General features: G+C 32.7%; 1 protein-coding gene across 1 annotated transcript; it reads left to right on the top strand.

Annotated features, from left to right (window-relative positions):
• Positions 1–7,418: 7,418 nt before the first annotated feature.
• Positions 7,419–15,047, top strand: LOC113070212 (uncharacterized). The gene is made up of 15 exons (XM_026243438.1): positions 7,419–7,566; positions 7,643–7,717; positions 7,924–8,010; positions 8,273–8,347; positions 8,454–8,495; positions 8,611–8,688; positions 9,139–10,334; positions 10,417–10,639; positions 11,058–11,223; positions 12,446–12,528; positions 12,632–12,808; positions 12,945–13,052; positions 13,238–13,303; positions 13,595–13,672; positions 13,952–15,047. The coding sequence occupies exons 7-15, from the start codon at positions 9,646–9,648 to the stop codon at positions 14,774–14,776; spliced, it is 2,415 nt and encodes an 804-aa protein (XP_026099223.1). The 5' UTR covers positions 7,419–7,566; positions 7,643–7,717; positions 7,924–8,010; positions 8,273–8,347; positions 8,454–8,495; positions 8,611–8,688; positions 9,139–9,645; the 3' UTR covers positions 14,777–15,047.
• The last annotated feature ends 7,453 nt before the right edge of the window (positions 15,048–22,500 follow it).

Genomic DNA, 22,500 nt, shown 5'->3' with positions numbered 1-22,500 from the left:
TATTAATTATCGAGGCATTTTACTATATAGTTTTGGAGAAAACTAAAAGCAAATTCACCCAAAACAGCAAACTTCATTGTTGCACTTACACTTTTTCCCATGTTCCAAAATTCATAAAAGGTGTTCCTTTATAGGTTAGCTCATTCTTTCAAGTCATATGTATTCAGAGTGACCCAGACTATCACTGTATTAATTATCGAGGCATTTTACTGTATAGTTTTGGAGAAAACTAAAAGCAAATTCACCCAAAACAGCAAAATCCATTGTTGCACTTACACTTTTTCCCATTTTCCAAAATTCATAAAAGGTGTTCCTTTATAGGTTAGCTCATTCTTTCAAGTCAAATGTATTCAGAGTGACCCCTACTATCACTGTATTAATTATCGAGGCATTTTACTGTATAGTTTTGGAGAAAACTAAAAGCAAATTCACCCAAAACATCAAAATCCATTGTTGCACTTACACTTTTTCCCATTTTCCAAAATTCATGAAAGGTGTTCCTTTATAGGTTAGCTCATTCGTTCAAGTCATATGTATTCAGAGTGACCCCTACTATCACTGTATTAATTATCGAGGCATTTTACTGTATAGTTTTGGAGAAAACTAAAAGCAAATTCACCCAAAACATCAAACTTCATTGTTGCACTTACACTTTTTCCCATTTTCCAAATTCATAAAAGGTGTTCCTTTGTAGGTTAGCTCATTCTTTTAATGTATATGTATTCAGAGTGACCCAGACTACCACTGTATTAATTATCGAGGCATTTTACTGTATAGTTTTGGAGAAAACTAAAAGCAAATTCACCCAAAACATCAAACTTCATTGTTGCACTTACACTTTTTCCCATTTTCCAAAATTCATAAAAGGTGTTCCTTTATAGGTTAGCTCATTCTTTCAAGTCATATGTATTCAGAGTGACCCAGACTACCACTGTATTAATTATCGAGGCATTTTACTGTATAGTTTTGGAGAAAACTAAAAGCAAATTCACCCAAAACATCAAACTTCATTGTTGCACTTACACTTTTTCCCATTTTCCAAAATTCATAAAAGGTGTTCCTTTATAGGTTAGCTCATTCTTTCAAGTCATATGTATTCAGAGTGACCCCTACTATCACTGTATTAATTATCGAGGCATTTTACTGTATAGTTTTGGAGAAAACTAAAAGCAAATTCACCCAAAACATCAAACTTCATTGTTGCACTTACACTTTTTCCCATTTTCCAAAATTCATAAAAGGTGTTCCTTTATAGGTTAGCTCATTCTTTCAAGTCATATGTATTCAGAGTGACCCCTACTATCACTGTATTAATTATCGAGGCATTTTACTGTATAGTTTTGGAGAAAACTAAAAGCAAATTCACCCAAAACAGCAAACTTCATTGTTGCACTTACACTTTTTCCCATGTTCCAAAATTCATAAAAGGTGTTCCTTTATAGGTTAGCTCATTATTTCAAGTCATATGTATTCAGAGTGACCCAGACTATCACTGTATTAATTATCGAGGCATTTTACTGTATAGTTTTGGAGAAAACTAAAAGCAAATTCACCCAAAACAGCAAAATCCATTGTTGCACTTACACTTTTTCCCATTTTCCAAAATTCATAAAAGGTGTTCCTTTATAGGTTAGCTCATTCTTTCAAGTCATATGTATTCAGAGTGACCCCTACTATCACTGTATTAATTATCGAGGCATTTTACTGTATAGTTTTGGAGAAAACTAAAAGCAAATTCACCCAAAACAGCAAACTTCATTGTTGCACTTACACTTTTTCCCATTTTCCAAAATTCATAAAAGGTGTTCCTTTATAGGTTAGCTCATTCTTTCAAGTCATATGTATTCAGAGTGACCCAGACTACCACTGTATTAATTATCGAGGCATTTTACTGTATAGTTTTGGAGAAAACTAAAAGCAAATTCACCCAAAACATCAAACTTCATTGTTGCACTTACACTTTTTCCCATTTTCCAAAATTCATAAAAGGTGTTCCTTTATAGGTTAGCTCATTCTTTCAAGTCATATGTATTCAGAGTGACCCCTACTATCACTGTATTAATTATCGAGGCATTTTACTGTATAGTTTTGGAGAAAACTAAAAGCAAATTCACCCAAAACATCAAACTCCATTGTCGCACTTGCACTTTTTCCCATTTTCAAACATTCATGAAAAGGGTTGCTTTATAGGTTAGCTCAATATTTCAAGTCATATGTATTCAAAGAGACCCTGACTATCACTGGATTCATTTTCAAAGGATTTTACTGTATAGTTTTGAAGAAAATGAAAAGCAAAATCACAAAACATCAAACTCCTTTGTTGCACTTGGTTTATTTCCTTATATTTACAAGCTCATAAGGTTATATATATAGGTTAGCTCATTCTTTCAAAGTATATGAATTCTGAATGACCCTTCATATTACTGCATTCATTGATAATTCATTTTACTGCATAGTTTTGGATAAAATGTAAGATAAACTCAAAAAAACAAAGTCCATTCAAACACTCACCTTTCCTCATTTTCAAGTACTACATACAATATACACACAATGAATAATTACATTACATTAACTGATTATGTTCATCATCCATTTCAGAAGTCGTTATTTGTGTCCATGGTTACTATTTCCTCACCTTCAGTTTAATTTCTTATATCTATATTTTTATAGCCATGTCAGTTTTGTTTTGGTTGTCGGTTGGTGTGTTTTATATGGTGATATGCCTGCAAAGGTTTTTTTTATTTAATTTAGTTTTTTACCTTAATGTTCGGTCTATTGAATAAAACAGCTCAGAGCAAATTCATCACTTCCTTGACTGAATCATTACAATTATATTGTATTGGGATTAACTGTTGAATTATCTATTTAAATGAAAATCCATACAACAAGTCAATACAATAATGTACGCGGATGATACTGTAATTTATGTGCATGCCAAGACAAAAAATCTGGCTGCCACAAAATTGACTAAAGCCATGGACCAGATCACCAATTGGCTAAATCGCTCATGTCTTCAATTAAATGTAGATAAAACTGTGGGAATGTTTTTTACAAAAAGACAATGTAATAGTATGTCAATCATATCAATTTCGGGTCAAAACATTACTATTGTGCCACAATTTAAATATCTGGGCGTTATTATTGATTCTAATCTCTCTTTTAAAACACATATTAAGAAAGTCTGCAATAGGGTCAAGTTTAGTTTAGCTAATTTTAGATATATTAGAAGTGCCCTTACTTTTAATGCTGCTAAATTATTTATGGATGCAATGATTATGTCACATCTAACATATTGTCTGACAAGCTGGGGACAAACTAACAGCTCATCACTTAAGCCACTAGCAACTATTTATAAAAAAAACTCTTAAAATCTTGGACCAGAAGCCTAACAGTTTACACCATTGTATAATCCTTAAAAACTATAAACTGCTGAGCTGGGAAAATGTAATCAAATACAAAAATATTTGTCTGGTTCACAAAATTTTACATAATACCGCTCCGCCTCCTTTCAATTCATTCATAATCCAACGTAATAACAGCAGTCATAATACCAGAAGCACCACACGTGGCGACCTAGTAATCCCACTAAGAAAAAGTGCATTTGGTCAATTATCATTTTCTTTTACTGCAATACATAACTGGAACTCATTGCCCATTACAATTAAAAACATACATATGTATTCGACTTTTACTGCACATCTTAAAAATTGGCTAACCGACAATTACACCTGCACACATTAATATGCTAGATGTGATGTGCGCACTAGATGTGACATGATCATGCTTCTGCCACTTGATCTCTGCTGACTGTCTCAATGCTATGTCTTATATGTGCTTCAATGTGGCCTTTGCATGATTATCTTTGGTGTCAATTTTCTCTAGTTTATTGCTTGACCTGCTTTTATGTCTTTGTAATTTGTGCCTGCTTGTCTGTTTCAATTTTGTACCACCTTGTTTGTTTGTCTAAGCTCTTGCTTAAGCCTTGTATTAATTGCAATGTATTTATTGATGTATGCCAATTAATAACTGGCTGGGGACTACAGCCGGAAATTAGCCGTAGAGGCTAAAGCTGCTCTTTTGATTAAAAGAGGTTGTCCACATTACTATAAACCAATAAAGTAAAGTAAAGTAAAGTAAAGTGGCAAATCACAGAGATAGGGAAAGACAGTTGATGACACTAAAAATAAAAGTGATGCAGTGTCATGTCCCTGTTTGAATATGATCATACTTTAATTAATTCTTTGCTTTTTTATTACAGAAAACAACTAGGTGCATCGTGAAGAACAACAGCACTTCTCAGCATGCTGTTGTACTCATGTGCAACCCATCAGACTGCACAACAGTGTCTACTGTGGCTTTAGCACCTGCAGAGATTTATTGACTCTTTGCTGCACACTAATGTACACACTTAATTAAATCATATTATCATAATTTGTTTGTTGTATAATTGTTTAAAAATTACATATTTTCATTAGCATTGATTGTGAAATGTCATAACACCGGTTACATAATGCCTATTGAACTTTCTATCTGTAATTCAGTCTTTATAAAACTCTTGTTTGCATATGTTGTACTGCATTTTTCTGAAAATAAAGCTTTCTGTACAATAAAAATAAAAACTAAGGAAAAATCAAAAATATATGTTGTTCCAATCAAACCATGAACATGATAGTGTTCTACTATTCACACTCAAATAATAATAATAGCAAAGTATGTCTTTTTATGTCTTTTTGAACTACAAAGATAATGTATACATTTCTAATTAGGGTATTATACAGGGTGCAAGACTCAAATTAGTTTAGGTTTCCTTTAAACATCATCAAATATAACTTTCCAGACTACCTTTTGTCCTCTTAACTGCAAGTGTTTTATGTCATTTTATTAGTGTTTTATTAACTTTTTAAACACTTTTTTGAAACTTATATACTCTACAGGATAAAATGTTTCTTATGTGTTTAGCATATAATTGAACTGCGATAATTTTTTTTTCTGTTTTTTTTTTTCTGGCACTGTGTACTTTACAGGCCTTTTTTTTACTGACCTTTACTGGCTACTTTTACTTTGTATGAGTTTTGGGTAACCTGAGAACCGCATTGCTAAAAAGGATCCAATTTGACAGGTAGTCACGTTTCCAAGATAGTGATTGGCTTTGACATGCTGCCAATCACTTTTTTTTCTGTGACGTACTGGGGTCCGTTAGATCATCGATAAATAGGATCTATGAGCGATTGTTTTAAAAGTACTGTTTAAGTCTATCTAAAATAAATTTCTGTTAGTTGCGCTGACAGACTGCTTGTCAATTGCCAGTTCTTCGTATGAAGGTGCTGAAAAGAATGCACATATTCCGCAAACAGGATGAGCAATCCAAGGCACAGGTAATCATGCAATTAGCCATGTATAGCAAGTAAAGGCTATCATGAAGCAAGATATATAGCCTACTTATATATATATATATATTATATATATATATATATATATATATATATATATATATATATATATATATATATATATATATATATATCATATATACATATCGTCAATAACTTTTGTCAAGTATAGTTTCTATTTAACCAATCACAATTAGGCCACATTATCTATATAAAAAAAAGGCTATATTTGATTTAAAAAAAACTCCGTTAGGTTAGAGATTTATCTTAATATTAGCGTTGGTGTTGGTGATAGATTTTATGAAACATTTGTACAACTCAGTTCGGTTCGAAAGGGATAAGATTCTATAGCCTACAGTAATTATAATGCAGAACATATATGACGCAAATATGTGAACACATATGCGATTTATATGTTCACATATATTAACACATTATGACGCACACATTGAGTGACCACACATTTTTTTATGTATTTATTTATTTTATTTTTATTTTTTTTACTTTCATTTAACGAGGCAAGTTTATTAAGAAAATGTTCTTATTTTCAAAAAGAAACAACATGTATTACTATAAATAATAAAATAAAATATAATAAAACATATACAGTTTAAGGTCAGAGCATTTACTAGTAATTAGTGTAATTGTTTAAATGCACATAACATAAAGCATGTACGTACCTAAGAACTGATTGTACACATTCTTTTACAATAAAACACAGTAAACTTGATTGTCAAATATTACATACTTCTTTTTTGAAACAGACTGAATAGAAAAGTAGCCTAAGTCATTATTTGTCTGTTTGACTGGCAATAAAAATGATATGTATTATATGTAAATTACATCTTATTGCAAATAAAATATAAATCAATTGTTAATAAATCAATTCACAAGGAATTGCTAAATACAGAGGCTAAAAGGAGAAGATAATTGACTAGGCAAATTGACTAGTTAATGGAAACACAGCAGGGAAATGTAAAGGCAAATCGGAAACATAATTGCTGTTATGCCTGATTAAACATGTATTCATAATTCTGTTTGTGGATCCATTATTTTTTTTGTATTGATTCAAATGTAGAATTTTATTTATGAATTCATTCATGTATTTTTGTTGATGATCTACTCATTGAGTGTTTGGCGTTGTTCTTGTAAATTCCTTTCTAATATTACATATTTATTTATGTATTCATATTTAATTATTCATTAATTATTTTCAGTATTAAGAAAACATCTATCTATCTATCTATCTATCTATCTATCTATCTATCTATCTATCTATCTATCTATCTATCTATCTATCTGTGTGTGTGTATATACATACAGTATAGTCTAAATATACTTGCATGCATAAAGGAGCAAATTGGCTTCACTAAAATACTTTGGTTCATCTAGTGGCCCAGTCATAAAATGGCAAATATGTTTTTGCAGAAGAGAGTCACAACGTGCATTAACTATTCACTGTATTCATTTATTATTATTATAATTTTTTTTTGTTTTCAGTGGAAAAAAATGAAGACTAATTTAATATTACAACCATTGGATAAAACTATTACATTTACAGTTAGAAAAATATGTATTAATCACATAAAACCCTGCATATATATATGATGTATATATCTTATTAAAAATACAATTATATAAACAATATAGGATATTTTTTGATGAAAAAGTAGGAAGGAAGTCCTTTTTAGCTCCAGGTTATATTTGACCCGGTGCAGAGGATTAGGGGTCTAAATATGAGCCATCAATTATAAATGAGCCATGGCATATAGGCATGCACCAGGGATTGCGTGGATTTTGTGGTTTGTTTAAACGTCTATGTGTGTGTTTATTACAGAACCTGCACCTTCACCACCTTTGGAAAGGCAAGTATTACACTCAACTGACTCATTTGTAAGTGGTATACCATAACATATCATAGATTTGTGTGTTTCCTAAAAACTTTTTTTTCTTTCTTTCTCAATTTTATGTCATTTTAAAGTCAAGGAGAATTCCCAAAAGCCTGGAACAAATCTTATTAGGTATTGACAAATTTGCTAAACCTGGGTCCAAAATAAGTGACTACAGTGTTTATGATGATGCTGATTTATGGGGAGATGTCTGCAAAGACTTGGAAGTGCCCAATACATTTGCAAATCGGGTAAAAATCCGTAAAGCCACTGCAGATCTTTGGAAGGTATTTTCCCCTTTTGTAAAAACAAAGTTTTATTGGTTAGGGTTTACTTTGTGTTCCTGATCATGTCTATTTTCAGGGCTCCTGGGAGATTTTCACAAAAGATTTAAAGGATGACAGTCTTCGTGCTGAAAAAGAGTCTTCAGATGAAAAGGTAGTACAGTTGTATTTGTACCTGTTTCTGCTTCAATAATAATGACAAAGTTAAGAATAAAAGAGTTTCTAAACTTTTGAATGTACTTTACAGTGTTTCTGAATATACATTCTAAAATGTAAAATAACATTTTTTTTACTCATTTGTTACTCATGACAAGGTCGAAGAGTTACCATGAAGTTATTAATTTAACTTTTCTTTATCAGGACACTTCAGAGATCGAGAGTGGCTCAAAAGTGAGACATGATCATGATGTTGAGGACAGACCTTGTGGAGTGCAAAAGTCCTCCTCGGTAATTTGTCTGTCAGTTCATTCAGATGGTTTTTTTATGGTGATTGTGCCATATTGTCTATGATCTCAAATAATACAAATGATTGTTAAAGGATACACTGTATAATTATCTTATAATTAACAAAATCGGATTAATATTCTTTTTGCTGACACTGTCTCAAAGGATCCATCTCAAAAGTTTTAAGCTATAGAAGCAGTTTGGCTTTGAATGGTTTTGCACAGTTACTTAAAATGCTTTTTAATTACACCTTTGGAATTATTAGGATGGAAGTGATGTGGGAGACTGGGAGTCTCCACTTTTGGAGCAAGACAATGAAAGTTTATCTTCTTTTGAAAAGGTAAACTTCTTACTTTAAATAATAATAATAATAATAATAATAATAACCTTCCCTTTGTAGGTTACATATGTATTTATTCCAAATGTTTTTACACTCTCCGCTACAGGACACATTGCCTGAAAGTGACACTGCAATCACAAGTCATCTGGTAAAGCAGCTAGAATACAAATTACCATTTCCTGATCAGAAGATAAAATTTACCAGTTCAGTATTTATGTATTATTAAGGGTTTACTTTGTGTTGATGTTTATGTGTGTTTTCAGGTCTCCTGTGAGAATTTGACAACAGCTTTAAAAGGTAGTCCACATGCTAAAAAGGAGTTTGAATCTTCGGATCAAAAGGTAGTTAAATTGTATATATGTTTTTGCTTCAGTATGGAAAGCCATACTTGGAGAATATTAAAAAGAAAGGTCCTTTTTAACCTTCAATATGGTTTCACATCCAAAAAATATCAGTTTGATATGAAAAAGCAAGTAGAGATATTACATGACAATTTGCAAAATTATGCAACGGGGAAAAACAATTTGAATACAAAATAAATAAATAAAATAACTGAAGAAATAGCACTAATTATATGCTGCCACCTTTACCTCAAAATGTGCACTCTCCTTGAGCAATGTGGAACTGTCACACATAAAACATACTGTAGATTGCAATGTTACAGGTTCACCATTACAGAAATAGAAACTAGTAATTTATAAAAACATAATACATTTAATCTGTTTAATAGTAAAATCCTGCATATCTTTTTCAATCCAAAAAAATCATTGGAATTATTTTTTGTGTTACAGGATAATGACAAGGAATCTGACTTGGCTGAATCTGCTTACATTTCTACAGAAAGCAGTGAGGCAGAAGATAAATTCTTTAGATGTAGTTTGCCACAGGAGCCATGTTTCTTTTTTATTGACAAAAAAGAATGGCAAGACCTGAGAAAGCATCAGAAAGGAAGATGTTTTCAAGGATTACAGTGGACAAATGTAATTGCAAAGGGAATAAGGTCAATTCACCCGTACTGCAGTTTTGGTTTCAAACGCCACAGCGTCAAAACCCTGCAGTCACTAAAAACCACTCCCCTATTCAAATGCACGGGCTACTGCCGTTTTGAAGATTGTCCCATTAATGTTACTGTGGAAGTCACAGATGAGGTCACCCTGAAGACTGCTGTGCTATTCACAGGGGGAGATGTGTGCCACAGTACCACTGAACTAAAAGGGAGGCCAGTGCGTGCAGATGCACGTTCTTCTACTGGAGAAACTCTGGAAACCAAACTACCCAGAAGTGTTTATTTGGATTCCATGCAAAAACTCCCAGAGATGGTGATGCAGTCTGGGTGCAGAGATGAAGCGCCAACAAAAGAGGTTCTGAAAACCATTTCATGGAGCCAAAGAAAACTGAAAAGACCTCATTCAAATGAACTTCTAAGTCTCCAAATGCTAATTAATGAAAAGAAGGGCTCAGACAATGAAGTCCTCCAGAGAGTCATGATGCACCCAAAGGGCATAATGATGTGGTCAAAGAAAACACTATCAGTGTTTTACAAAAGGTGCAAGGAGGACATTGTCTATCTGGATGCAACTGGAAGTATAATTCAAAAAGGAAGCTCCACAAGTCCACCATACTATGTGTATGAATTAGTTGTGCGTAATCCTTCCAAAGGGGCATCTCCTCTTCCAGTTGCAACCTACCTAACTTGCGACCATACCACAGCCTCTGTCACATACTTTTTGCAGGCTTTTCAAACTGACATGATAAAGCTGTATGGGAAAAAGGCAGTCAAAAGGCCAATTATGATCATTTGTGATGGCTCCCTTGTGCTTCTAAATTCCATTTCTTTTACGTTCTGCAAACTAAGTCTGGAGGATCTTCTGCAGAAGTACTTTGAAGTCATCACTGGCCAATACCAGGCAGAACATTTTGATCTTCCCATCCTTCATAGATGCTTAAGCCACATAATGAAAAATGCAAAGGATCTGTGCAAAAAACAGTAGGTATTTTTGGGAAGGGATAATATTTTAAAGAAAATACTACTTTAAAAGTAATTTTGCTTTTTCTTGCTGTCATTGTAGTATGCAAAGACACTACAAGCTTGGAATGCACACATTTGGGCTACTTGCATGTTCAACCAATCTAAAGCAGATGGATGAGGTGCTTCTCAGTGCCACAGTTGTGTTTTGTAGTCCGTGCAGTGGAGACAATGTGGCAAAGCATTACAACAACTTAGTAGTGCTTATGCAACAAGTGGGAAAACTGGAATTTGAGGAAGAAAACATTGCTGCTGAGGACTACAAGGTAATTAACACAGTGTGAGTTCTATTCATGTAGAATATTGACAGCACACAGCCATGCAGTGTGGTCTTATGTTGAAATCTCTGACTTGACCTGCTGTGGATTTTTTAGAGGACATTGCATGCGCAACCATGTGTGTTTTGCATCATGTACATGAAGACAAGCATGACAGTTAAATACTTTTATTCAGGATGTGCCCTACCTCTTGCTTAATGCTTCTAGGGAGTCCCACAAATTGATGCTGAAATAAGTCATTTTGTTTATTTACATAAGTATAACTATGTTTATTGCATATGCATACATTTTAAATGTCTTGACAAACTCACTGACACATTTCTATTGTTTTAAAGGATAGAATGTAGTGTGCTAGTACATAAACATTAATATTTAATTGTATAAAATTGAAAACATTTCTTTCCAGAATGATGTGGGAACCACAGCTCTCGAGAGCCACTTCCAGCAGGTAATAGAGAGAGCACCTCTTGACCTTGATGGCGAAGATAACAACTATCATGCTCCAGCATTCATTGCAAGATTGGCCAAGTACTTCCTCCCACATGCAACTCTGTGGTCTGGTCTGATGCTAGGTAGGTTTTATGAGTCTTTTCTAAAGCATTATTTATGATAACAATATATATACTGTATATATATACAGTACAGACCAAAAGTTTGTAAACATTACTATTTTTAATGTTTTTGAAAGAAGTTTCTTCTGCTCATCAAGCTTGCATTTATTTGATCAAAAATACAGAAAAAACTGTAATATTGTGAAATATTATTACAACTTAAAATAATAGTTTTCTATTTGAATATACTAAAAATCAGATGTCTAATATATTTGATCAATAAAAGGTTCAAAAGAACTGCATTTATAAAAAAAAAAAAAAATTCTAATAATATATATTCTAATAATATATTTTCTTTACTATCACTTTTTATCATTTTAACACATATTTGCTGAATAAAAGTATTTAAAAAAAATTACTTACCCCAAATTACTGACCAGGAGTGTAAATTGTTATTAAAAAATATTTATATTTTAAAAACATAGTTTTTTTTTTCTTTTTTTTTTTTGGTACTTTTCATTCATCAAAGTATCCTAAAAAAGTATCACATGTTCTGAAAAGATATTAAGCAGCAGAACTGTTTCCAACTTTGATAATGATTAATCATATTATAATGATTTCTAAAGGACCATGTGATAATGATCCTAATAATTCAGCTTTGCATCACAGAAATAAATGATCATTTAAAGTATAATAAATTTAAAAACAATTATTTTAAATTGTAATAATATATCACAATATTATCACTATTGGTAAAAATAGTAATGTTTCCAAACTTTTGGTCTGTACTATATATATATGTGTGTGTGTGTGTGTGTGTGATAGAGAGAGAGAGAGAGAGAGAGAGAGAGAGACCCTGGAGCACAAAACCACTCTTAAGTCACTGGGGTATATTTACAGCAACAGGCAAAAATACATTTTTATGGGTCAAAATCATTTATTTTTTTTATGCCAAAAATCATTAGGATATTAAGTAAAGATCATGTTCCATGAAGATATTTTTTTAAATTTCATACTGTAAATATATCAAAACTTAATTTTGGATTAGTAATATGCATTGTTAAGAATTTCATTTGGACAACCTTAAAGGTGATTTTCTGACTATTTAGATTTTTTTGCACCCTGAAATTGCAGATTTCAAATAGTTGTATCTCAGTCCACACACACACATATATATATATATGTATATGTATATGTATATATTCCTACTGTCATCTTATTTTACTATCACATAATTCTTTAGGTGATATTGGCCGTCATGGTACTGGCTCAGCATACCAGCATTTCAGCAAAATTTATGAAGAAGTCAGTAAGTCCAATAAACAGGTAAATACTTAGATGATTAATTTTAATTGTTTATTGATAAAATCTCAAAATTTAGCATTACTGTGTTGCCTTAATTTTTATTTTATTTTTCTTATTACTTCAGAACTTTACACAGGACAATCGAACACAGGGCATTATGGAAAAAAGCCAATGGGACCTAAAAAAAATCAGGTTCCAGAGAAGGAGACTCACACGACTGGATGACTTTGTGCTGATATATCAAAGGATGCATGATGCACTGCTCCGTGAATATGAAGACACAGAAAGATCAAGAAAGAAAGTCAGTATTTTTTCTAAATTTACAAACATTGTCAATATCATGTTCTATAATTATAAACCCAAGGTGCTAGATTAAACATTTAATAAAACATTTAAAATAATGTGTGACATATATGCATATACTTAATCTTTTGTAGTTGTTTCGAGTGGAAATGGAACAGTGGAAAAAGAGAAGTCAGAAGCGTAAAGGAGTATACGTTTCTCCATTAGTGAAGGGTTTGCCATTCAAAGATGTGAGAAGCAAGGTACTTTTAATTGTAGTGTATAATAATATAATAATTAATTATTATTATTATAAACAGTCACAAGTAGAAGTAGTTGAATTATCTGTGTTTGTATAGTTATTTGTTTAAAATTAATTAGATATTTGCTTAAAACTGTGATATATATCAAATTTGTGTGTGTGTGTGTGTGTGTGTGTGTTTGTCAGGAGAAGTCTTCAAAGGCACCCCCAGAAGTACATAAGGAAAAACAAGAAGATGTGATCCAAAATCAGGTTTTTTTTTCTTATAACTATCATTAATATCTTAGCTAAAAAAATGTAATAGGTTTCATGGCGAGTGAATGGTGCAATTATGATAGCAATGCAGCCTTTCAAGACATTGTCATGAAGTTGCACAAATAGTATGTTAAACTGATGAATTTAAAGTATGCATTTGTACTTGACAGTATCATGTCTTACAATCTAATATATTAAAACAACTTTCACTGCTTGGTTGCACTTATGTATGATTGTCTATTGTAAAATTGGTGGTAGGTTCTTTAATTTCACTAATGCACATCACAGGCAGAGACGAAAGGTAATAGTGCTGATCAAATGTATGGGGAGCCCAAAACACTCGAGGAGACTGAAAAACAGAGAAAGGTAAAATTATTTAAATAATTAAAATAACACTTGAACTTATGCTTTAATTCCATGCCATAATTGCATTACGTGGTTTATTTTTCATTATTATGAATGCATTTAATCTCATAGGCCTTAACATTTATCTTGTGGTTTTCTAGAAGGTCCCGATGCAAACTTAGCATCAGCAATGCTGTGCCCCATTAAAAACACACTAAATAAACTATCACACACAACATTAAGCAGTTATAACATTTTATATGAAATCAAAATAATAAATTGTACCATCTGTATTTACAGAAAGCTCCAGGGAAGAATATTAGGAGAAGACGATCAAAAATTGAGGGACCAAACTGGGGCGTGTTAAATCCATCTGAAATAACTGCTCCTAGAAGAATGACCAGGCCAACCAAAGTAAACATGCCGCAACAAATCCTTCACCAGGATTTTTGGTTGAACTCTGATATCATCGACCAGGCCAGCTACATCTTGGCAAAGGACAATGTGCACATTGATGGGTTTCAGTCCGTTTTGCTCTTTAGTGTTATTCCAAACGGAGGGATTGTGGGAACTCCACAAAATAAATTTGTGCAGATTTTGCACATTCGGCAAAACCACTGGATCACAGTTAGCAATTTATTTTGTGGTGAGAATCAGCTTTCTGTGTATGACAGTAAAATTGCCCCTCTGGACCAAAGTACCCTACAGACACTGTCCTGGATGGTAAGGCCACAGTCAGAACATTTTTATGTTCTCCAACCAGCTGTGCAGCAGCAATCCAATCTAAGCAATTGTGGTGTGTTTTCAATAGCATTTGCATATGCTCTATGCAAGGGTCATCCACCAGAGCTATGCATGTTTAATGAAGGCAGGCTGAGGTCACAGCTGTATGCTTCATTGACAAAAAACAGCATCACATTTAGCATAAAGACTCGAGAGAGTGAAGCTCAGGCAAATGTGACCAAAATTGCAGTACCAGTTTACTGTGTTTGCAGAACAGCACATTACAAGGAGCTTATGGTCCAGTGCTGCAGCTGCCAACAGTGGTATCATCCTAAATGTGTAGATATACCCAAAACTGTAATTGGAACTGATGAGGTCTGGCAATGTGTCAAATGCCACTGATGGACACTACATGAGGTAGCATTTCTTAAAATAAATTTTAAGAAACGCCACATTGGATGGAACACCATAACAGTGCAATAAGAAGAAAGCTTTTTTTGATATTTTTTTATGTTAGTATAATTGTAAATTATCTGAATATTTAATTGAAACAATATTGCTGTATTTGAACCTTGCATTATATTATTTTACTTTTTTTTATATATATAAAAAGTTAATTTGTAAATATTAAAGGACAGTGTCAACAGTGAAATCCAAATGTGTATCTATTCATGTTCCCTCCAAAAAGAAATAAACAAAAAGTTTGTAACCATGCAACATTATGCAACTTATCTTTTTCATGAATACAGTATAAGAATGCACTTTTGGGGGTGGGTTTGCCTTTAATTCTCTCCTAAACTGAATAAAGTAATAGTCAGGGTCACTCTGTACATATACAAATTTACAAACCTTGCAAACCTATAAAGGAACCCTTTTATGAGTGTTGGAAAACGGGACACAGTGCAGTGCAATTGCTAGTATGCATTTTGTTTTGGGTGAATTTGCTTTTAGTTTTCTCCAAAACTATACAGTAAAATGCCTCGATAATTAATACAGTGGTAGTCTGGGTCACTCTGAATACATATACATTAAAAGAATGAGCTAACCTATAAAGGAACACTTTATATGAATTTTGAAAATGGGAAAAAGTGCAAGTGCAACAATGAAGTTTGATGTTTTGGGTGAATTTGCTTTTAGTTTTCTCCAAAACTATACAGTAAAATGCCTCGATAATTAATACAGTGGTAGTCTGGGTTACTCTGAATACATATACATTAAAAGAATGAGCTAACCTATAAAGGAACACTTTATATGAATTTTTGAAAATGGGAAAAAGTTAAGTGCAACAATGAAGTTTGATGTTTTGGGTGAATTTGCTTTTAGTTTTCTCCAAAACTATACAGTAAAATGCCTCGATAATTAATACAGTGGTAGTCTGGGTCACTCTGAATACATATGACTTGAAAGAATGAGCTAACCTATAAAGGAACACCTTTTATGAATTTTGGAAAATGGGTAAAAGTGTAAGTGCAACAATGAAGTTTGATGTTTTGGGTGAATTTGCTTTTAGTTTTCTCCAAAACTATACAGTAAAATGCCTCGATAATTAATACAGTGGTAGTCTGGGTCACTCTGAATACATATGACTTGAAAGAATGAGCTAACCTATAAAGGAACACCTTTTATGAATTTTGGAAAATGGGAAAAAGTGTAAGTGCAACAATGAAGTTTGATGTTTTGGGTGAATTTGCTTTTAGTTTTCTCCAAAACTATACAGTAAAATGCCTCGATAATTAATACAGTGGTAGTCTGGGTCACTCTGAATACATATGACTTGAAAGAATGAGCTAACCTATAAAGGAACACCTTTTATGAATTTTGGAAAATGGGAAAAAGTGTAAGTGCAACAATGAAGTTTGCTGTTTTGGGTGAATTTGCTTTTAGTTTTCTCCAAAACTATACAGTAAAATGCCTCGATAATTAATACAGTGGTAGTCTGGGTCACTCTGAATACATATGACTTGAAAGAATGAGCTAACCTATAAAGGAACACCTTTTATGAATTTTGGAAATTGGGAAAAAGTGTAAGTGCAACAATGAAGTTTGCTGTTTTGGGTGAATTTGCTTTTAGTTTTCTCCAAAACTATACAGTAAAATGCCTCGATAATTAATACAGTGGTAGTCTGGGTCACTCTGAATACATATACATTAAAAGAATGAGCTAACCTACAAAGGAACACCTTTTATGAATTTTGGAAAATGGGAAAAAGTGTAAGTGCAACAATGAAGTTTGATGTTTTGGGTGAATTTGCTTTTAGTTTTCTCCAAAACTATACAGTAAAATGCCTCGATAATTAATACAGTGATAGTAGGGGTCACTCTGAATACATATGACTTGAAAGAATGAGCTAACCTATAAAGGAACACCTTTTATGAATTTTGGAAAATGGGAAAAAGTGTAAGTGCAACAATGAAGTTTGATGTTTTGGGTGAATTTGCTTTTAGTTTTCTCCAAAACTATACAGTAAAATGCCTCGATAATTAATACAGTGGTAGTCTGGGTCACTCTGAATACATATGACTTGAAAGAATGAGCTAACCTATAAAGGAACACCTTTTATGAATTTTGGAAATTGGGAAAAAGTGTAAGTGCAACAATGAAGTTTGCTGTTTTGGGTGAATTTGCTTTTAGTTTTCTCCAAAACTATACAGTAAAATGCCTCGATAATTAATACAGTGGTAGTCTGGGTCACTCTGAATACATATACATTAAAAGAATGAGCTAACCTACAATGGAACACCTTTTATGAATTTTGGAAAATGGGAAAAAGTGTAAGTGCAACAATGAAGTTTGATGTTTTGGGTGAATTTGCTTTTAGTTTTCTCCAAAACTATACAGTAAAATGCCTCGATAATTAATACAGTGATAGTAGGGGTCACTCTGAATACATATGACTTGAAAGAATGAGCTAACCTATAAAGGAACACCTTTCATGAATTTTGGAAAATGGGAAAAAGTGTAAGTGCAACAATGGATTTTGATGTTTTGGGTGAATTTGCTTTTAGTTTTCTCCAAAACTATACAGTAAAATGCCTCGATAATTAATACAGTGATAGTAGGGGTCACTCTGAATACATTTGACTTGAAAGAATGAGCTAACCTATAAAGGAACACCTTTTATGAATTTTGGAAAATGGGAAAAAGTTTAAGTGCAACAATGGATTTTGCTGTTTTGGGTGAATTTGCTTTTAGTTTTCTCCAAAACTATACAGTAAAATGCCTCGATAATTAATACAGTGATAGTCTGGGTCACTCTGAATACATATGACTTGAAAGAATGAGCTAACCTATAAAGGAACACCTTTTATGAATTTTGGAACATGGGAAAAAGTGTAAGTGCAACAATGAAGTTTGCTGTTTTGGGTGAATTTGCTTTTAGTTTTCTCCAAAACTATACAGTAAAATGCCTCGATAATTAATACAGTGGTAGTCTGGGTCACTCTGAATACATATGACTTGAAAGAATGAGCTAACCTATAAAGGAACACCTTTTATGAATTTTGGAAATTGGGAAAAAGTGTAAGTGCAACAATGAAGTTTGCTGTTTTGGGTGAATTTGCTTTTAGTTTTCTCCAAAACTATACAGTAAAATGCCTCGATAATTAATACAGTGGTAGTCTGGGTCACTCTGAATACATATACATTAAAAGAATGAGCTAACCTACAAAGGAACACCTTTTATGAATTTTGGAAAATGGGAAAAAGTGTAAGTGCAACAATGAAGTTTGATGTTTTGGGTGAATTTGCTTTTAGTTTTCTCCAAAACTATACAGTAAAATGCCTCGATAATTAATACAGTGATAGTAGGGGTCACTCTGAATACATATGACTTGAAAGAATGAGCTAACCTATAAAGGAACACCTTTCATGAATTTTGGAAAATGGGAAAAAGTGTAAGTGCAACAATGGATTTTGATGTTTTGGGTGAATTTGCTTTTAGTTTTCTCCAAAACTATACAGTAAAATGCCTCGATAATTAATACAGTGATAGTAGGGGTCACTCTGAATACATTTGACTTGAAAGAATGAGCTAACCTATAAAGGAACACCTTTTATGAATTTTGGAAAATGGGAAAAAGTGTAAGTGCAACAATGGATTTTGCTGTTTTGGGTGAATTTGCTTTTAGTTTTCTCCAAAACTATACAGTAAAATGGCCTCGATAATTAATACAGTGATAGTCTGGGTCACTCTGAATACATATGACTTGAAAGAATGAGCTAACCTATAAAGGAACACCTTTTATGAATTTTGGAACATGGGAAAAAGTGTAAGTGCAACAATGAAGTTTGCTGTTTTGGGTGAATTTGCTTTTAGTTTTCTCCAAAACTATACAGTAAAATGCCTCGATAATTAATACAGTGATAGTAGGGGTCACTCTGAATACATATGACTTGAAAGAATGAGCTAACCTATAAAGGAACACCTTTTATGAATTTTGGAAAATGGGAAAAAGTGTAAGTGCAACAATGAAGTTTGATGTTTTGGGTGAATTTGCTTTTAGTTTTCTCCAAAACTATACAGTAAAATGCCTCGATAATTAATACAGTGATAGTAGGGGTCACTCTGAATACATATGACTTGAAAGAATGAGCTAACCTATAAAGGAACACCTTTTATGAATTTTGGAAAATGGGAAAAAGTGTAAGTGCAACAATGAAGTTTGATGTTTTGGGTGAATTTGCTTTTAGTTTTCTCCAAAACTATACAGTAAAATGCCTCGATAATTAATACAGTGGTAGTCTGGGTCACTCTGAATACATATGACTTGAAAGAATGAGCTAACCTATAAAGGAACACCTTTTATGAATTTTGGAAATTGGGAAAAAGTGTAAGTGCAACAATGAAGTTTGCTGTTTTGGGTGAATTTGCTTTTAGTTTTCTCCAAAACTATACAGTAAAATGCCTCGATAATTAATACAGTGGTAGTCTGGGTCACTCTGAATACATATACATTAAAAGAATGAGCTAACCTACAATGGAACACCTTTTATGAATTTTGGAAAATGGGAAAAAGTGTAAGTGCAACAATGAAGTTTGATGTTTTGGGTGAATTTGCTTTTAGTTTTCTCCAAAACTATACAGTAAAATGCCTCGATAATTAATACAGTGATAGTAGGGGTCACTCTGAATACATATGACTTGAAAGAATGAGCTAACCTATAAAGGAACACCTTTCATGAATTTTGGAAAATGGGAAAAAGTGTAAGTGCAACAATGGATTTTGATGTTTTGGGTGAATTTGCTTTTAGTTTTCTCCAAAACTATACAGTAAAATGCCTCGATAATTAATACAGTGATAGTAGGGGTCACTCTGAATACATTTGACTTGAAAGAATGAGCTAACCTATAAAGGAACACCTTTTATGAATTTTGGAAAATGGGAAAAAGTTTAAGTGCAACAATGGATTTTGCTGTTTTGGGTGAATTTGCTTTTAGTTTTCTCCAAAACTATACAGTAAAATGGCTCGATAATTAATACAGTGATAGTCTGGGTCACTCTGAATACATATGACTTGAAAGAATGAGCTAACCTATAAAGGAACACCTTTTATGAATTTTGGAACATGGGAAAAAGTGTAAGTGCAACAATGAAGTTTGCTGTTTTGGGTGAATTTGCTTTTAGTTTTCTCCAAAACTATACAGTAAAATGCCTCGATAATTAATACAGTGATAGTAGGGGTCACTCTGAATACATATGACTTGAAAGAATGAGCTAACCTATAAAGGAACACCTTTTATGAATTTTGGAAAATGGGAAAAAGTGTAAGTGCAACAATGAAGTTTGATGTTTTGGGTGAATTTGCTTTTAGTTTTCTCCAAAACTATACAGTAAAATGCCTCGATAATTAATACAGTGATAGTAGGGGTCACTCTGAATACATATGACTTGAAAGAATGAGCTAACCTATAAAGGAACACCTTTTATGAATTTTGGAAAATGGGAAAAAGTGTAAGTGCAACAATGAAGTTTGATGTTTTGGGTGAATTTGCTTTTAGTTTTCTCCAAAACTATACAGTAAAATGCCTCGATAATTAATACAGTGGTAGTCTGGGTCACTCTGAATACATATGACTTGAAAGAATGAGCTAACCTATAAAGGAACACCTTTTATGAATTTTGGAAATTGGGAAAAAGTGTAAGTGCAACAATGAAGTTTGCTGTTTTGGGTGAATTTGCTTTTAGTTTTCTCCAAAACTATACAGTAAAATGCCTCGATAATTAATACAGTGGTAGTCTGGGTCACTCTGAATACATATACATTAAAAGAATGAGCTAACCTACAATGGAACACCTTTTATGAATTTTGGAAAATGGGAAAAAGTGTAAGTGCAACAATGAAGTTTGATGTTTTGGGTGAATTTGCTTTTAGTTTTCTCCAAAACTATACAGTAAAATGCCTCGATAATTAATACAGTGATAGTAGGGGTCACTCTGAATACATATGACTTGAAAGAATGAGCTAACCTATAAAGGAACACCTTTCATGAATTTTGGAAAATGGGAAAAAGTGTAAGTGCAACAATGGATTTTGATGTTTTGGGTGAATTTGCTTTTAGTTTTCTCCAAAACTATACAGTAAAATGCCTCGATAATTAATACAGTGATAGTAGGGGTCACTCTGAATACATTTGACTTGAAAGAATGAGCTAACCTATAAAGGAACACCTTTTATGAATTTTGGAAAATGGGAAAAAGTTTAAGTGCAACAATGGATTTTGCTGTTTTGGGTGAATTTGCTTTTAGTTTTCTCCAAAACTATACAGTAAAATGCCTCGATAATTAATACAGTGATAGTCTGGGTCACTCTGAATACATATGACTTGAAAGAATGAGCTAACCTATAAAGGAACACCTTTTATGAATTTTGGAACATGGGAAAAAGTGTAAGTGCAACAATGAAGTTTGCTGTTTTGGGTGAATTTGCTTTTAGTTTTCTCCAAAACTATACAGTAAAATGCCTCGATAATTAATACAGTGGTAGTCTGGGTCACTCTGAATACATATGACTTGAAAGAATGAGCTAACCTATAAAGGAACACCTTTTATGAATTTTGGAAATTGGGAAAAAGTGTAAGTGCAACAATGAAGTTTGCTGTTTTGGGTGAATTTGCTTTTAGTTTTCTCCAAAACTATACAGTAAAATGCCTCGATAATTAATACAGTGGTAGTCTGGGTCACTCTGAATACATATACATTAAAAGAATGAGCTAACCTACAAAGGAACACCTTTTATGAATTTTGGAAAATGGGAAAAAGTGTAAGTGCAACAATGAAGTTTGATGTTTTGGGTGAATTTGCTTTTAGTTTTCTCCAAAACTATACAGTAAAATGCCTCGATAATTAATACAGTGATAGTAGGGGTCACTCTGAATACATATGACTTGAAAGAATGAGCTAACCTATAAAGGAACACCTTTCATGAATTTTGGAAAATGGGAAAAAGTGTAAGTGCAACAATGGATTTTGATGTTTTGGGTGAATTTGCTTTTAGTTTTCTCCAAAACTATACAGTAAAATGCCTCGATAATTAATACAGTGATAGTAGGGGTCACTCTGAATACATTTGACTTGAAAGAATGAGCTAACCTATAAAGGAACACCTTTTATGAATTTTGGAAAATGGGAAAAAGTGTAAGTGCAACAATGGATTTTGCTGTTTTGGGTGAATTTGCTTTTAGTTTTCTCCAAAACTATACAGTAAAATGGCTCGATAATTAATACAGTGATAGTCTGGGTCACTCTGAATACATATGACTTGAAAGAATGAGCTAACCTATAAAGGAACACCTTTTATGAATTTTGGAACATGGGAAAAAGTGTAAGTGCAACAATGAAGTTTGCTGTTTTGGGTGAATTTGCTTTTAGTTTTCTCCAAAACTATACAGTAAAATGCCTCGATAATTAATACAGTGATAGTAGGGGTCACTCTGAATACATATGACTTGAAAGAATGAGCTAACCTATAAAGGAACACCTTTTATGAATTTTGGAAAATGGGAAAAAGTGTAAGTGCAACAATGAAGTTTGATGTTTTGGGTGAATTTGCTTTTAGTTTTCTCCAAAACTATACAGTAAAATGCCTCGATAATTAATACAGTGATAGTAGGGGTCACTCTGAATAC

Source organism: Carassius auratus, unplaced genomic scaffold (genome assembly GCF_003368295.1).
Source record: "Carassius auratus strain Wakin unplaced genomic scaffold, ASM336829v1 scaf_tig00003529, whole genome shotgun sequence".
In the NCBI taxonomy this organism is placed as follows: Eukaryota; Metazoa; Chordata; class Actinopteri; order Cypriniformes; family Cyprinidae; genus Carassius; species Carassius auratus.
Note: the sequence above shows the minus strand (reverse complement) of the source record. Positions and strands in the feature narration are given on the sequence as shown.

Bases quoted from the DNA above. Each gene is read 5' to 3' on its own strand.
- LOC113070212 (XM_026243438.1), top strand. From the start codon at position 9,646: ATGCAAAAACTCCCAGAGATGGTGATGCAGTCTGGGTGCAGAGATGAA. The intron at 10,335-10,416 runs GTAGGTATTTTT...CTGTCATTGTAG, and splicing joins AAGGATCTGTGCAAAAAACA to TATGCAAAGACACTACAAGC. The intron at 12,529-12,631 runs GTAAATACTTAG...TTATTACTTCAG, and splicing joins TCAGTAAGTCCAATAAACAG to AACTTTACACAGGACAATCG.